Consider the following 17812-nt stretch of genomic DNA (forward strand, 5'->3'; position numbering starts at 1 on the left):
TATTATTCAAAACTTTGGCCATGTTTATATCAGTGTGTGGTCTGTAAAGGTACAAGAAAAAAATGAAAGAAAATATAAAGTACTGGAGAGCGCAACACACTGCACCATGCACAGCACTCCAAGGATGCAACCATGGGGTTTGAGTCAGTGAGCTTTCATTTCCTCAACAAATGATGAAATTAATAATTTGTTGCATAACCAAGATACACTGTGCTCAGTTCGAAAAAAATTTTCCCAAGGGTCCACTTGAGCTCAGGCAGTTCTCTGAATCTTTTAAATTATCCTGCAAACTGGGTTCTATCCAACCTTCATAGGGTATAACCAAAAAACTGAAATAAAAAGAAAAAAAAAAAGAATTCAGCACTGAGTATGTGGGAGTTTTTTTCAATTGCTTTTAGAAAGTATTTTCTTCAATAAACTTCAAAATTATCCTGAAATGAAGAAATGTGGACAATATACACACACGTGCACAACAGAAGTTAAACATTCAAGATTCTGACTTAGGATAAAATAAAAAAAGAAGAAACTTCAAGTCCACGTAGTGCTTTTGTTTTGTTTTAAAGCATTTAAAAAAAATACAAGTAGGGTATGATCCAGGTTGGCTCGCACCGAAATTAGACAAATACCATTTTATAATGGTGGACTAGAATTCACGAGAAAGAAGCAAAACTCAGGGATTTAAATTATTTTAAAATAAACTATGAACTGTGAGTGCTGTGTTCTTTAGAAACAACAGGTGTTATTTATTTGCATAAAAAAGGAAAAGTCTTACACTTATTTATTTTTCAAGAGTGCAATTAATAGGTTTGCAGCTGACAAGCTGTACAAGGGGAAAAAAAAAAACACATTATGCCATCATTGTTAAATGTACAAGACAATAAGGACAGATAAATGTATTTACATAAAAACGACTCGCACACTTGGAAGAGGCGAGGGGAAAAATATGTACAAGTCTTTTTTAAAAAGGGGGGATATAAGAAGCGAGTTGGCGCTTTTTTTCTTCTCTGCCGGGTTCAGCTTCTACCTCCGCTGTGCGTCAACCTGACCATCGTCTGCTTTCAGCTGCCAGCTGATGTTACTCTGAACAAAATGTTTAAGGCCGTCATAGCCCTGAGTGAACAAATACTCCAGGTACCAATTCCATGGCTTGGAGTGCTGAAACACACACACACACACACAGAAACATGTCAGGTCAGATTGCAGACATCTGAAGATTTGTGTGATCAAAGATGTCTCTATTAATCTATGAAACATGACCGATGCACATCAAACTACACCTGAACTTTATTATAAATGCAGGGAAATGAAAAGGAACCTCTCATACCTTTATGGAATTGAGGTCCATGTCCTTTTTCCCCGGCCAACACTGATGAAAAGAGAACATTAATATTTATCGACAGCCAGCCTTCGCGAATCTCACAGGATCACTGCTGGATGATGCAGTTGGACCCAACCAAAAAATAAAAAAGGTGCGGATATTATTAAACTTGATGAAAAACCCCATCTCACGCTGCACTCATTAATAATAAAATCTCCTTCTGTATTAATGCATCATCTGTGAAAGATACATTAACACCACATTTAGCTGGTCTGTAAGATGAATAACCGCGCTGCCTGCTGATTCAAATTCCCTGTGCAGTATGAAAATAAGCATGGGTTTTACTGTAGCATGTAGGATTCAATCCAAATCAAGACAAATGACGCGCACTCACCTTCTGGTGAAAGTTGACCGCGTAGCTCATGAAGGCAGGATGGTGGACGAGGTCGAAGCTCGACCCGTACTGTGGCACGTTACTCTTGAGAAGCAGCTCCTCTCCCAGCTGTACGCCCATCCCTGGATAAAACATTCTGGAGTTCCACAGGCAGTTGACCATGATGACGACGTAGTGGTTGAACTCACGGAAAGTCTGGCGGCTGATGTGAAAGGCCTGCTGAGAAGCACATTTCCAAAAGGAGAAACTAAGAAAGTGGAGTAAGAGTATAGCCGAACTACAGAGATCTGATGCTGTGATGATTAATCTGAATACCATGAGGGCAGGGATAGCTCAGTAGGTAGAGTGGTTGCCCCATGATCGGAAGGTCGGGGGTTCGATTCCCCTTAACAGCTACCCTGAGGTACCCCTGAGCAAGGTACCGTCCCTACACACTGCTCCCCGGGCGCCCAATGGCTGCCCACTGCTTCACTGAGTGAATGGGTTAAATGCAGAGAGCAATTTCCCCACGGGGCTCAATAAAGTACAATAATGTACAATAATTTACCAAGGCTGTTTTACTTAATAAAGGCTGCCAATGACATTTTCAGGCACACATACTGGCTTGACTGACATGTACTTTCAAATTCGCAGCTCTCAGTGACTGCTGTAATAAAGGACAACTTTAAGTTCACATCTGAGAAGATATTAAAGTCACCAGGTTTAAGTAGATGCTTGTAGACTCCTAAGGAGCTTTACTATTAAATCTACGAAAGTGAATGAAGGGGCAAAACACAGAGAGAGCATCGACTAAAACATTAAAGCAGAAAATTAATGTATAATATTGTTCACATGTTCATTTTCACATAACAAAAACAATAAGCATCAATCTTTACCTCTGTCACTTTCTCTTGGCTCTTGGCTGATGTCAAGTTCACTTTGTACCTGATGAAAATAGAAGAAAAATAAATAAATAAAAGCAATGGACCAGTGGCCTCTGTGATCATAAATCACTGCACAACAGCCAGTTCTCTATGGTCAGTCAAAACACACCGTGCAATTACGTTTTAATTTTGGAGTCACGGCTTTTTACTCTTAGCTTTGGTAAAATTATTTTAAAACCCCAGGGTGTACTCAATTAGTTAGGCTATAAGGATGTGTGTTATTAAAGCCTGGAGTTATAAATGATACTAGAATTCCACGTAAGGAAAGAATCTGGGCTTTAGGGTATTGCCCCCTGGCCTCCATCATTAATAATGCCTTAACATGCAAGTTCAATTAAGCCATTTGATTCCAATTCAGTCCCTTTATCAAATATGTATAAGCAGCATATGACATACTACATTTAGGGCATTGCTAATGTATGCATTAAGATAAGCTTATGGCAGCTTCCCATAGAGGTGCTGAGCACCCACCTGTGCATGATGTAGGCCAGTCGGTCCACGCTGACGGGGTCAGTGGCAAACAGGGCTGGGTAAAAGACTCCAGCTGGAGGCATCACTATGAGAGGGAGGCCATACTTCAGAAATGTGTCACAAACCTGCGGGAGGAGAAAAACATGTAACAAACACCCACAGAGATTAAAAACGTTAAAGCAGAGGCTCAGACATAGAATATGCATCCCCGCTGAACCTTTTAGAAAGAGTGTGCTCTGCTACAAGTTGATCTTTAAAGCTGTTCAGGGAATCTCATGTTCTCTCCCTCTACTTGCATTTTGCTAAATAAGACTGGGCTTGTGTTTTTAAGGTGTCAGACCCTACAAATACCATCATTCTGCAAGGTAGGGGTGGTGAAACATCTCGAGGATGTTTTATTTTTTGTGTCACTATATAGAGACAATAACAAATCGCAAACACAGATTATGACAAAACAGATAAAATCATTAACTCCAGCTTCTTCTTCTTTTTTACCGTCTCATAGAAGTCCAGGACGAAGCTGAGGAGGAGACAGTGACAGCCTTCAAGCTGAAGGCCCACAGAGGCCAGTCGACCCACAAAGTGAATCAGCTCCATCACCGAATCCTTAAACCCCGACAGAGTCATGTTTCTGGAACACAGGGCAAAAGAGAGTCACTTTACCCAAAACGGATGTTAAATGACACCTGTGACAGCCTTTAACTCATGTCCTTTGAAACTTTGTTGCAGTTTTTCATATAAAAACACAGGAATCTATCCAAAGCAGCTCACTGCAAACACAAATGACAAACACTGAATCAAACAGATACAAACACAATGCGTGATCAATGATTTCTTCAATGAGTTGTACACTGGGTAAATACCACAGGTGAACTTGGAAATGGCACTGAGTAAAATGGATCTTTCCACTGACTGAAGGCATTTATTGCAGGATTAAACAAGTGATGAAGCTCAGGCATTTAAACATAATTGACTCGTACGCCACCCTTCAATTTGGAAGCTAGAAAATCGTTTCCCTGGAATATTAAGGTGCCACTTGTTCCCAAACAAATTTCAAATAAAGGACTTGTATAAACGAGCTCAAAACCCAAAGGGAAAACATACAATAAAGACTGATTTGCTTTAGCTGCCAGTGGATAACAGATGGATTCAATTCAAGATAAATAGTTGCAACATATACAAATGTCAGTTGTCTTTCAAGATTTAACGTAATCAAAAATTAAAAAAAAAAAAAAGTTGCAACAAGAGACTTGACATTTAACTTAATTTGCCAATAATCAAAATTAAAACTACTGTTTTGTCCTTGGGGAAAAGTAATTAGTCAATTAAGGCACAATAAATAAAAAGCCAACTTCTATGAGAAAGCATTTCGTGACACAAAGTACAAGTTTCAAGCATCAAGAAAGCAGGAAGCAGATGTAATTTTATAATTAGGTTATCATATTTGGCACTTTAAGTTCTCAGAACATGGGTGTCTAACCAGATATCCGCTATGTATTACATTACTTGGCCTGCAGGATGTGTCATTCACTGCCTAATAAACTTAAGCTTGAGGTCTGGCTTCTTTCTCTTTACAGTTCTACCAATATTCAAAAAATCCCATCTCAAAGCAACAGTGAAAAACTATATCATGGATTTTTTTTTTTAACTTCTAGGCTGAAAATCTATAATTCCATATCATCAGGTTGTTCTAAAGGCTTTCCAAATCTAGGATTACATTCAAAATCATTTACATACAAAGCCTTGAATGATCAAATTACATCATCATATTTTAAAGACCTCTTAATAATTTCGAACTTTCCTTTCTGATAAAGCCTATAGTTATGGTTTAAACCGAACCATCCACTGCTTATACTCCTACAGGCTCAGGCGGAACCTCCCATGATGTACTGAGTGTTTTGTTTCGATACCTCTCTTTTCTTTCCTCTACGAATTTCTCACTATTGTAAGCCATTAACTTCTGTCTGCACTCTCCTGTAGTTTGTGTTTTGTTCTGTTTGCTGTTCCTGGTGTTTGTATTTTCCTCTGCCTTGTCTTCAGCTGTTGGTCGTGCTGACAGTTTTTACTTCCACGAGCAAAGCCTGTAATCCTGGAGAAGCTACGGAGAAAACAACGGGGTCTCAGAGCAGGAGCTGTTCCAGCGATCATCGTGGAGAATGTGAGGTGTTTGGACAGTACTATGGATGAGCGCGGTGAGCTGACTGAGCCCCACGGGGGAACACAGAGAGTGGAGTTTGATGTGCTTCATGGAGTGTTGCAGCGAGGCACTGACACACTCATACATCCCCGACCACAGTGTGACTGTACCTGGATTCAGGATTTTTCAGGGACATTTATCTCCAAGGTAAGAAGAAATGTGGAAGGGTTGAACTAGTGATTGAAAAGGGGAGTAGTCCTGCACATGTTACTGCACAGGAATGTTTATCTGGCTTGAGTAATGAACCACTCGCTGTTGGAAGGTGTCCATTTCACTTGCGTAGGGAATTTGTCATTACTGATGTCTGCTGTCTGAATCAACACACTGTTTGTTTCCTCCATCAGCTGATGCAGAGGTCATCCAAATGACTGAGGATGTGTTAAATGGATGTTGATAATTAATGGATCGTGACCTCTGCATCGCTTACTGGTTATGCAGCTGAACACGTTCTATAATATCTGAAACCAGGGAGGATTTTTACCTCTGCATACCACAATGCTCTCCTTAGGGAATCGTATTAGATTTCCATTTATTGGGGTCTTCACGGTTTTTTGGATTTTCTATTCAACATATCTCAGATTTTGGAATAAATCAAGTGGCTGTCCCTCCCTGAGCCCGATTCTGCTGCAGGACTCTGTCTTCCTCCCTACTTTCTACTGCATGCTAACGTCAGATTGCTAAATCATCCAGGTTTACTTCCCTTGAAGTGACTATTGCTCAGAAAACACGCTATATACATGGAACTAAATATAACTGAACAGATGTGAAACTCACATGGACGTGTGGCTGTTGAGGCTGATGTCCAGGTCGTCTTCCAGAGCATAAATGGAGTGCCAGGTCAACCACTTCAACAGCATATTGTTAAGACACTCCATCAGTCCACACTGCAGAGATACAAACACGAAAGAGAGAAAAAGAACCAATTATGCAGCATGTTAAACACTGAACTACTCAAGGGCTTTGTTGCGCTGTTTTTCACTACTGCATTTTTTTTTCCTAATAACTTTGAACAGTAATGGGAGCAAGTTTGATCTGTTTGTGTCTGCGAAAGAAAAGCCTACCTTGAAAAACAGCGAGGATGTGAAGAAAAGCTGCATGAGAGGCTCAAACAGAAGCCTTCTGATCTCTGAAGGGGGAGACAAAAGGTCACTATTGTACCTGACGTACAATTCAATGCGTTACAGTTCCCTACATAAAGGACAAAATGACAGCTTGCTAAGATGAGAACATGACTGTGATTTTATTCAAGTGCACGACAAGATCAGAGAGAAAACCTGTGTTATGTAAGTGTACGTTGACAGACATAAGGAGAGAAAATTGAGCTGTGAAGAAAGACGGTCATAGAAAGCAGTGATCTGTGGAGGTAACACTCACGGGAACTTGGAACAACCGGAATGTTGCTCAGCAGGCCGAGGATCTGCGGACGGAGTAGTGAGCCGTCCCAAACATTCAGAAATTTATAGAGGAAAACCTCTGAACTGGAAAAGCCCTCCTGTTGGAGAAAATTATGATGTGAAATAAATCTTTGGCTCAGCGTTGGTACACAGCACGTATCAGGTACGCGTGTGGCGCCAGGTTAATGAGCATCAGAAATAATGACGATGTCAGTGAGCTGTGGACGTCGCTATCAGGGGCTCACCTGCAGAAAGTGCTGTGCAGACAGCAACTTGTTCAAAAACTGGAGAGCTTCTTCTGAAGTCTGACTGGGTCCTCCATCGCCACAGAATAAAAACTCTTTAAAAAATACAGTCAAAAAGGGTATTTACTGCGTGAAAAATTCAGAGCACTACAAAGAGGACAGCAGGAGATTTCAGATGCACTGCATCTTCACACGGAGACATATTCTCATATGTCTTTAAACCCTTCTGTAAAAGAATCCCTTTAACATGGCAACAAAGTTATGTTGGGGTTCAGCTCAAGGTCAGCTCTGCTTTTCCTCTAACTTCTAGAAAGAACATGTCACAGCAGTTATGTAGTGTGTAGTGTGCGTTCCCGACTTACCTTCGTGAAAAGCGTAGCCTAACCAGAAATTGAGGCGAAGGAGGGCAGACTCATCCTGCACACAGTCCAGGTACTGCAGCGCCAGACTGGAACCCAGCAGCGAGCCCATCTGAGCAGGCAGCTGGTGGAAACACATAAAGCAAAATTATGATTAAGAAACTAAAATAACCAGAAAGACACATAAAGACAACAGGTACACAGAAGCAAAAAACAAATAAACAAACACAGAAGCTGAAATAAATAAGAGTGTAAGAACCAACAGATGATCGTGTCCTTATCACAGGGTTGGCCACCAATCTAATTTTAAGCCAGTTCCTCGGTATCTGGTAATCCCCATAATGGCAGTACTGGGACACTTCTTCCACCACACTGGATAGTTTATACAGTCCCTTATTGTGGCTGAACAGCTGCCTCTCAATATGGGGACTTTGTCAATTTAATACACGAATTAGAATGAGAGAAAGACAGACTGTAAATGGACACAACTCAGCTCTTCAGTAATTATGGAGCAACTGTATCGTTAAACTGAAAAAGCACCATTCTGCTTTTGACAACAAGAACGCCGGCCGTGAGGGAAATAATCAATGATCCTTTGTCAATGCCGTAACCGAATAGTTTTATGAGGGAAATTGATTGTACTCATCTGTCTTTCCTGGCAAAGCACCACTCTCCCTGCCATAAACACATTTGGCACCAACGCCCTCCAAGCCTTATTGTCCACGTTTGCTTTGTGGGCAGTGAAAGAGGTGAATTTATGTAGCATGACGCATAAAACCCTGCAATCCTTTTAAAATGACTTACATTGGTTTATCAGGTCACTGAATCTGCAGGGCAAATAGACATTTATGGAGAGGCCTCTCCTTTGCAACTTTGTCCAATGCATTACTCGGACACATCTCCACTAACATCCCTTGCTTTCATTACTCATAAAGGACAAATAACACGCTGATGATATCTGTAAAAATAAAAAAGCAACAGCCTGTTTAAAAAACAAATGACAAGCACTCTGCTCATGAAGTCAGTTTGTGCTCTAATATAATAAACAGCCACAGGCCACTTACGCTGTGGTTTCTCTAGGTCAAAGTTTTTAATGGCCAAGCACAATAAACTCATACAAATACAACAGTAACACAGCGCCACCCTGTGGCCCAGAGGATATATCACAATTTAAACACAGCTACTAAAGGGAAAAAAATTCTTATGGACCAGTCAGACTTGAGGTGTTGTGCCATTTTGCATCAATAACATGTCTTCTTTCCCACTTGTGAAAATAAAAGCCCAAAATACACATTTAGATATTTTTACTGCACTTTCTCTGCTGTTTAAGCAAAGTAATAATGTTGGATTTTGTGTATGTAATCAAATGGTGACGCTTCAAGTGTATGTTTAAGTAAAGAATTTATTTTACTAGTACATTATAATTGTATAACATTCTATAAATACTTGTACTCTGATCCAAAAATCCTCACTTCAGTAGCATATCCAAACTTTCCAATTTGATATCCATGCGCCCAAAGTTTTTACTGAGTCACTCAAAGCCTGCTGAACTGGTGACTTAAATGTGATTTGATCCAAGATCGGGATTTCTTGCCAATTTACACGCATAATTTAACTGGCAATGCCCAGTTTGCATATTTAAACATAAAAGAAAATTCCTAATACAAAAAAAAACTTCTGTAATGTAAGTAGTCACCTGAGGAAGTTGGTATTTTTGTTATACGCCTGTTATGAGACCCCTTAAAAGGACTTCTCCTTCTCTTTTGCCTTTCTTGTGAACCTGCTGTGGGGGCTCAGTATGAGATGCTGCATCTTTACATATATATTCCTTATGAAAAAGCCTGTTTAAAGCCACAGACAGCTGGAGTCCTCACGACAGAGTATTCTCTCCTGTTTTACTTCGTCCAAGTCCACTTTAAACTTGCTGCCTGGGCGCATGCATAGTTGACGAGTTATAATATCAGTTCTCCACAGGTGAGTTCCTTGCACTCACTCTTCAATGACGAAATTTACATGATAGGGACCCAAGCAGACACAAAACGTATAAAACCCGTTTAAGCCACAAGTTCTTGCCATCCATTCAAGTAGCCAGTGTACTTGTTCTAAAAGTGAAAAAGTAATTTTCATTATATATTCTCTTTTCTCTTAATTCCATGTTAGTAGTTTAGATCATAGATTTGTCTTTTGCTTCACTATTAGTCCATCCTGAGACCGCAGTGTTCCTTTGACAGCTGTCATCACTGCTGGTGTTTCTTGGTAGTTAGGAAGAAGGGATTCTCATTTTCCTGCTGCATCTGATTTACTGGGACACTTCAGTGGCCAACTAGAATACATTATATTCTGTTGCTGAAATGATTTACAGCTGATCTGTAAAATTGAACTAGATAAGAGGAAGCAACACAGCGAAAGATCAAGATGCCTCCCCAGTGTCGGCACTTGACAGATGCAGAACTCTGAGATTTATCACAGGAGAAATTACCTCTATACGATGCATATTTTCCAACAGCTGAGCAAAAGAGTGGAGCTCCACCAGTGGGACCATCCTTCTGCTGGAGGACTGCTCAGACTGAGCTTCTTTGTTCAGTGCAGGAATCAAAGCAGGAAATTCCAGGTGGCAGTGTTTCTAAGAAAGAAGCAGAAAGTAAAAAGCAAAGGAGTTAAAATCATGATAAACTGCTTGAATACAAATAATTATGTATCTCCTTTGACTAACAGTTCAAAACACAATGATAATGAACGGAAGGGAAAAAAGCATCAGGCAGCACAAGAAAATGTACAAAGTAATCAAGAAAATGATCTGCAGTGTACATCTGAATGAAAATATGCCAATTTTTTTTGCTGGCACAAATAAAGTACACACTAATGTGAACCTCCAACAAATGAAAAGCTGGGAAGGTACTGTCAGGCAGCAGCAGTAGCTGACGGTTGGCTACAAACCCAATTAAAAGATGCATACCCTTTTTCTTGGGTTGGTTTTATCCTTGTTTGTGACCAGACTCATGCTGGAAGCGCCTTGCAAACCGTTCCTCTTCTGGACAGCAATCAATGCTGATTGCCAGGGAGAAATGTGGTTCCTAAACCCACTCTGCAACAAAAGATGAAAACCACCATGTTTGCTTTGTTTTCCAGAGAATGGTCGTATTCCAAGAGCAAGTATGTTTTAGGTACAAACCTTCATCCGTGATGGAATGGAGAGTGTCACCAGTTCAGGGCAAAACACTTTGTAAAGTGACAGTAGGTGCAGGAGGAAAGGCTGTCTTCCCTGAGAAGAAAACAATAAACAATCAGTCCCATCTTTGTACTCTGCATCACATTTTTTGTTTCTTTCATAATGAGATGCGCGACATGGGCAACTGGAGGGTAACTGTTTATGGGAAAATTGTGCCGTTGCATTTCTGCAATTAAATTCCAAAATGATTCTCACACTGAGGAAGGAAATAATGAAATTCACTTGATTAATGACGACATCAAAACTGCAGGATGCTTACCAGTTTAGATTGTAGTTCCAGTAGCTTCCTGACTCTGAAGACTCGCACTACCGCGACAAAATGAGATGTTAAAAAACCTCAGAAAAGTGATGAGGAAAAAGGTGAAACAAAGAAGTAAACTGAAAAAAGGGAGAATAGTATTTTCATAGTATAGGGATCTGATTTCAAGGATAAAAGTATTTGGCTTACCGCTTTCCTTTCGGGTCAAAAGGTACAAGAGATGGCAGATGAAAGGACACTGAAAAATTTTGACAACATGATTAATCAATTCACACCTTTAAAACATAACTATTTATCTTGCCAGCTGTTAAAAACACAGTCCAGCTTAGTGAAAAGCGTGCCTGACATGTGTAAATGCCATCGGATTTGTCTAAACAGTCATTTCAACCCATTATTATAAAGATCGCCAGCACTTACCAGATTTTCATCTGTGACAAAGTTGAAGATGAAGCCATAAATTGCTCGTAGCTGGTCCTTTGCATCAATCATATCAAATACAGTCAATACCCACTTTATGAAAAGAACCTGCATGGAAGAGAAGTAAGTTTGATGGTCGTTAATGTCACACTCTTATCAAATAGAACAATGAAATTATGTCTTCAGTGTGACCCCAGGAATAAACAAGGCATAAAACTAAACAAGTCTGAACTTCAAAACACACCAGAAGAACTTCAGAAGTGGAGTATTTGAGCCTGAGTTGCATTTTATTTTGAAAATTGGCTGGTATCTCTTAACTGCTCCTACATCTCACTTCCTGCGCTTTTCAGCTGCTCTTTGGAATCCCAAAATATACCTTGTGCTAATTTTAGTGTGGCAGAGCTGAAAAGTTGGACTTGGTGGATTTACAATCATTATACTAAACAGACACGACTGGAGCTCAAACAGAGCTGCAACACAGCCAGACTCACGCGTTCCCTGGACAAATATTCCTCCAGACAATAATTAATGAACAGAAAATGAGAAGAAGCTTTAGGCACATCAAACAAAGTTTTACTGCCCCAAAAGTTAACTGAATCCCTAAAGAAGGATTGGAAGTTATAATATTTCCTTTAGTGCAAATATTTTACGTGCACTTACTTGAGTGCTGATGGGCATCTTGCCAACGCTGAGCCAAACCACTGCTCGAACAACAGCCTCCTGTGGCACCACAGAGGCAGGAATCAGACACTTGAGCACCCGGACACATGGAGAAGTCCCTGCACAGAAAATTCAGAGCAAAATTTATCAAAAGAAGCCTTAAAGAGTGCAGAACGACGTAATATCAAAGACATTACCACACATTTTTTCACACTGTCCAAATGACTGTACAATTAAAAGAATGAAACTCACATCACATCGATTAGAAATAATAATTCTTTATAAACTATACAATTAATATTATATTACTATATAGATCTTTTCAATTAACCTTCACAATATTACATTGTGGAAGACTACAATAGATCTGTTGTGCTTATGCTCTCTTTTTCTATTGACAGTACAAAGACTGGCAGCCTTGGTGAATTGTTGTTTTCAATTAAGTGTGTCTTCAGTTAAGTGTGAAAAGTGTAACCAAAAGTACATTTGCTAGGTCCTCAATCTGACAGACTCCTGCTCTCTATAATTCTGTTACACAAGCCCATCCTCCCTGCTGGAAATTCCCCAATTTACCCAGTTTGAGGCTGATGCAAAGACAGTCTTACCCATACGGAGGCTCATGGCAAACTCCAGCATAATAGAAACTGCTTCTGGGGGAAGTCCCTGACTATAGGCCACCTTTTCCACTTGCACCAGGTTCTTCTCCAGCTCATCATTCCCTAGAACAGGAGTCCCTGCTTCAACTACACGGAGGAGAGGTGACATTGTATTAAAGTGTGTACATTTATATAAATGGAAAAAACACTTACACTGATATTTCCTAAAAGACTTCAGGAAAGACATGATTCTAAATTGCCCATAAGTATGAATGTGAGTATGAAAGGTTGTCCGTCTCGATGAGTTAGCCATGCGACAGACTGTCAATCTGTCCAGGGTGTACCCTGCCTCTCGCCCTATGGTAGCTGGGATAGGCTCCAGCCTACCCTCATAAGGACCAGCGGAAGAGAATGGATAGATGGATGTAAACAGTTTTATGTAAAGAAGTGACTTGCAGGGCCTTAAAATGGAATGTGTTAATGAGCTGAGAAGCAAACAAAACAAAACAAAAACATAAACAAAACAGTTTCACACACTAGAATAAGTCAGCAACTTTGATATCGGATGACAGGGTATGAGCTGATATAAACAGTTTGCTTCATCAGACCCCCCAGAAAAACAGTTTATTACATGTTTACTCACTGCGACATAAAAACTGTCTGTTTTCGCAATTTAGCTCAGTGTTAAATCCATCATCAAATATTCACGCATTTGCTGGCTTCTCATTAAGAATAACAAAAACACACCACAGCGCTGCTGTCATCTAGAATCAAATCACAGAAATAATTTAGACTTTTCCTGGTTACAAGGACATTGGGGGTTATTTAGATACAACACAGCTCCAGGGTGAAAATATTTGTCAGATTAGTTAAAAGTAATAACAAATTAGTTGGCTGATGCTAGACAATGTTTGATGCTTTATTGCTTACATGCTAAAGTATTTAATCAGAAGGTGTGTGGTACATTCCTTTTTCTGCATTTTCAAGAAAATAACAAAAAATACATTAAAAATGTGAAGACAAAAACAACTAAAATGATCTAAAATAAAACATCCAAGTGATGTCAGTCTCTTGAATCATTTCATCCTTGAATCCTTTTATGCCAAGTTAATTAATTAATGCATCCAATGCCTTTTAAGATGTTTAATAAGTTGCAGGAACCAGGGTCACTGTAGGCAAGTAATTCAGGAATGCATCACTAACAGTGCCTTTAACCACTTCATCACTAGCACTAAATAGAACTAACATAAAATAACAAGAATAAGAACACAGATGGTGAAGATATGGAAGAGAATCCTGGATGAATAATTAACTCATATCTAAATATTTATGAGAGATACTAATTTCTGGAGGGAAAAATAAAGCAAAGAGTCAAAAGAGCACAATTAAAGAAATATAAAGACTCTTGAAAATCACATGAGATGGTTCAAAATTCAATACAACACAGTTTTTCAGTCCTGTTGTCATGCACCACAAATGTTCAAAGTCATGCAAAAACCAAATCATGGGAAATCCACTTGTACTGGAAAGAACTGCAGCTCCACATATTCTTTCTGGTTAAGAAATGCTACACTAATGTCTAATCGGCTAAAAGACTATAATAAAGGTTGTGCTCAATTATTAAAAATGATGAAGTTAATCAAATTTCTGACATGTAGTAAAGCATAATGTAGTGTGTTGAAAGCCTTTTTACCCAGTTAAAGTTACTTGTGACTGCCGTAGGTCTATACTTTCCTGTTCATGTAAATACTGGAATGTTTGTGTTTTCAATGCTGGCTTAATACTAGGTCTGACAGAAGATTGCTTACCTGCTTGTTTAAAAATAATGATGATTACCCGTCAGTAACTACAAGTTACATCACCACTCCATTGGCTGCAAGTGATATTTTAGTTGAATATTTACATCTTAGGTTGTTTAAAATTACTATAAGACTCTTCTAACCACCTATTTGAAGGAAATCCTCCACATAAGTCAACAGATTTTGAAATACTTAGTTCAAAAGAAAGCTATCAATCTACTATATTTGTCTGGGTTATTGATTTAATGCATTAACCCTGTAGCAAACTGGTGGTCTGTCCAGGGTGTACCACACCTGTCACCTTATGACACCAGGGATAGGCTTCAGGCCCCGTGACAATGAATTGGGTAAGCAGACGATAAATCGATAGATGCCCCGATGGATGGTTGGTTTAACCACATAAATCTTTTAGAACAAATTAATCTATGTTTTCACTGAGAATGTAAGAATAATAGCCCTGTGATACAGTTGTGACTCACTCGCTGTCAGCTATGACACGGAAAGGGGCAAGTTGTTAAGGAAATGATTGGATGAGATGGATAGTAAGAGTGACTATTTTTCCATCTCAATTCAGCGAAACCTCTCAGGTCATGTATCAACTTTTCGTCCATGATTTCAGGATGAATCCAAGTCGCTTCAAAAATCCTAAAGCTCTACTCCAAATGCTCCCTTTTACATATGTTAACATAAAATATTAGAAGCGCTTTAAAATATGCAGAATTCCAAAGCCCACTGTGATCCCAGTAAGTAAGACAATCAGCTTTCTGGCAACCTCCTTAAAAACTGAACTGCAGGAGATTCATAAAAGTGGAAAATATTCCAGAGCTGTATTACCTGATTAGACAACACGCGTACCCTAATAAAGAACTATATGTGCACCACATATAAACATCAAGGCCATCTTCATTGACATGAGCAGCAGTCAATTAACTTCTAAATATGGCATAACTACACCGAACCAAAACCTGCTTAGGGGAAGTGGGAAGACGTTTTTTCAAAATAAAAGATTAGATTATATTACTGCAAAACATACAGTAACAAACTTTGGGTGATGAGTAGAGACTTTAATCAAATCCAGTGAAATACATATTTTAATTTGTTTAGCTCACAACGACTATGACTGACTTAAAATTGCTTGAAGTAGAGCTTCGAGATAATACGAGTCCCACAGACGTATTAGAGTATTTTCCTCATTCTTTCTTGTTTTAAAAGAATATCCATGCAATCAAGTGAGAGGTTTAAGCGAGCTTGCTGACCCCTTTGTGTTTTGGCACGACACAATGCCTGTTACCTAATAGCCAAAGACGCTGGTATTTTGGCTTCCCCGGGGTCCCAATGCTAATACAGGGGAGGCGTATGCTAGCTAGCTGCGTTACACGCCACATTAAATACAAAAGTAACGAAATCATACACTTTTTTTTTCAGGCCTCGTTGGATTTTCTCCATCTGTTTTCTGCTGAGGTTAAACACTGTATAGTTAGTAACAGTAACGCCACAGCCTGTTGTTGGGCGGAGGTTTATATTTAGACGTACCGTCAGAGAAGTATTTCAGAGCTAAAACAAACGGGTCCTCCGCCTCGTTCTTCCTCCTCTCCTTTTCTGCAACTCTTATACTTCTGTTACCGCTCCGACTGGACGCAGATTGGTCGCTTACAGACGATTGGTCTGAATCCGACAGATTTTGCGTTGCTGCCATCTCTACATTGCCAAAACTTAAAAACACGGTAACCCCCTTCGTCTTCGGCCATTCAAACAAAACTCAAATCATCCGCGCGACCGTTTGCCCTGCGCTTGCGCAGTCTGGGCTTCCCGTTCTGTTGCTTCGCGGGAGTTGTAGTCCTTTCGTCTTCCACCTCGCTGAGTGCCCATCGTTATTCTGTGCCTCATAGTCACTGGTGTAGATTTGTTCTTCATAATAAATGTTTTACATTTTTAATAAAGTGATGAACAGAATACAAAGGGACCGGTCAGATATCTTAAACACTCTGTGAACAAAGAAGCTGACACTCTAAAATTACTCAGGTATCTATGGGTTGCATTTATTTAAGAGCCGCAGGCCTAAAAAAACTGGACCCTATTTTGAGAAAGCAAAAATAATGCTGTGTGTTTACCCTAACTGTATGCATAGCAAGCCACTACTGCTCACTCTGTTTTCAATCCGTTATATGTTTGTAAAGCACATTTTTTGTGAAAATGCACTTATAAAGAACTACAAATTACAGATTAATTACAGATAATGAACTTAAGGAGGGTTAGAAGCCTTCATATCAACCTAGAAATAGCTGATATATAGGCTATATCAGTCTTTTAATTTACTTTGGTGCTCACAGCAAAAAATTTCACTTCATTAATGAAGTTACATTTTAGCACCTCATATCTTGCCAGCCATTCTTGAATCCTGTAGCCTTCAAACGCTTTGTCCAAAATTAAATACCAACACTTCTGAGTCTTCCTACATATAGACGCCAGATCCTTAGTCGAATGCAGTCTACAGTGGGAGGACAATATCCCAGATGTATACAATCTTTTTTTTTTTGTAGAACAAAGCTATTTTAATGCCCTTCTTGACTCAACTCCAGAGGGATTTATTTCTCCTCCCTGTATCAAACTTGGCATCTTTTGATTGTTTTAGGCAAATCTGTAAACCATTACACTATAGATCATCTCACATATATTCTGTGGCATAATTTCCATGGAATATTGATGCTTAACTAATTAATGTAACAGCCATATTGGACTTTATGGATTGGTTAGAATATTTTTGATAACTCGCCCTTTTTCCAGTCTTTTCCAAAACTGGCACAGAAAATCTTCAGATCAAGCCTTGCAGAAATCAGCCTTGTCAGGTGGATTTTTTTTTTTAAATCTGTCATTTACAATTTAAATCAAAAGCACAGTCGACAAACATCAAGTGGGACTTCGTATGAACTTTTGGAACAAAGATTGTAGCTCATCCCAAAATATCAATGTGGCAACCACGATAACAGCTTGCGAAAGTGTGGTGCTTCAGTGCCTCCTTATTTATCCCCTTTAGAAAAACATCTTTTGCAAGAGAAAATAATGCCCTCCTGTAATTCAGCAGCAAAACCCAAAATGCTATGTCTATCCTGAATTTTTTTTTTCCATAGTTATATGTATCTATGTTAGTAAATATGCCTGTAAAAGACATGTCCATATCTAAGAACACGCAGGGCAAAGGATCTAAGATGCCTATGCCATTTTGCAGGGATTGAATTAGTTTTCCAGAGATCATATTATATTTCATTTACCTAATATTTTCTTCAGTATGCCAGAAATCTCAGCTACAACTCACAAACAAATTTCTCTTTTCATGTGGACAAAGCTGTTCTGCAAACATCTGTCATAATTTGCCCTTTGGGGAATGCATAATGCATGATTTTTAAAGCGTGTCTTCTTCTTATAACTTTCATCCAAACTGTAACAAATATCCCATCCAGCTTTCATGCTCAGCAGGAGGAAAAGTGGCTTAAGACAAACAACCATCAGAGCCAGTCAGTACAGTGAGCCTGTTTGATTGTTGCTCATATGAG

General features: G+C 39.3%; 1 protein-coding gene across 2 annotated transcripts; it reads right to left on the minus strand.

The window, feature by feature from the left end:
* Positions 1 to 719: 719 nt before the first annotated feature.
* Positions 720 to 16082, minus strand: cenpi (centromere protein I). 2 transcript variants are annotated; one of them, XM_024805580.2, is made up of 20 exons: positions 15795 to 16082; positions 12472 to 12609; positions 11867 to 11985; positions 11207 to 11314; positions 10979 to 11027; positions 10790 to 10836; positions 10474 to 10563; positions 10258 to 10386; positions 9781 to 9924; positions 7305 to 7425; positions 6943 to 7037; positions 6678 to 6795; positions 6365 to 6429; positions 6078 to 6187; positions 3602 to 3737; positions 3107 to 3231; positions 2588 to 2636; positions 1713 to 1928; positions 1325 to 1366; positions 720 to 1155 (listed from the first exon to the last, which is right to left on the minus strand). In XM_024805580.2, exons 1-20 carry the CDS (start codon positions 15955 to 15957, stop codon positions 1021 to 1023), a joined length of 2199 nt encoding a protein of 732 aa, XP_024661348.2. In that variant the 5' UTR covers positions 15958 to 16082; the 3' UTR covers positions 720 to 1020. The 2 variants fall into 2 exon arrangements, with proteins under 2 accessions (XP_024661348.2, XP_023010601.3); XM_023154833.3 differs by having other exon boundaries at positions 1713 to 1931.
* Positions 16083 to 17812: the final 1730 nt, after the last annotated feature.

Source organism: Maylandia zebra, linkage group LG2 (genome assembly GCF_041146795.1).
Source record: "Maylandia zebra isolate NMK-2024a linkage group LG2, Mzebra_GT3a, whole genome shotgun sequence".
Classification (NCBI taxonomy): domain Eukaryota; kingdom Metazoa; phylum Chordata; class Actinopteri; order Cichliformes; family Cichlidae; genus Maylandia; species Maylandia zebra.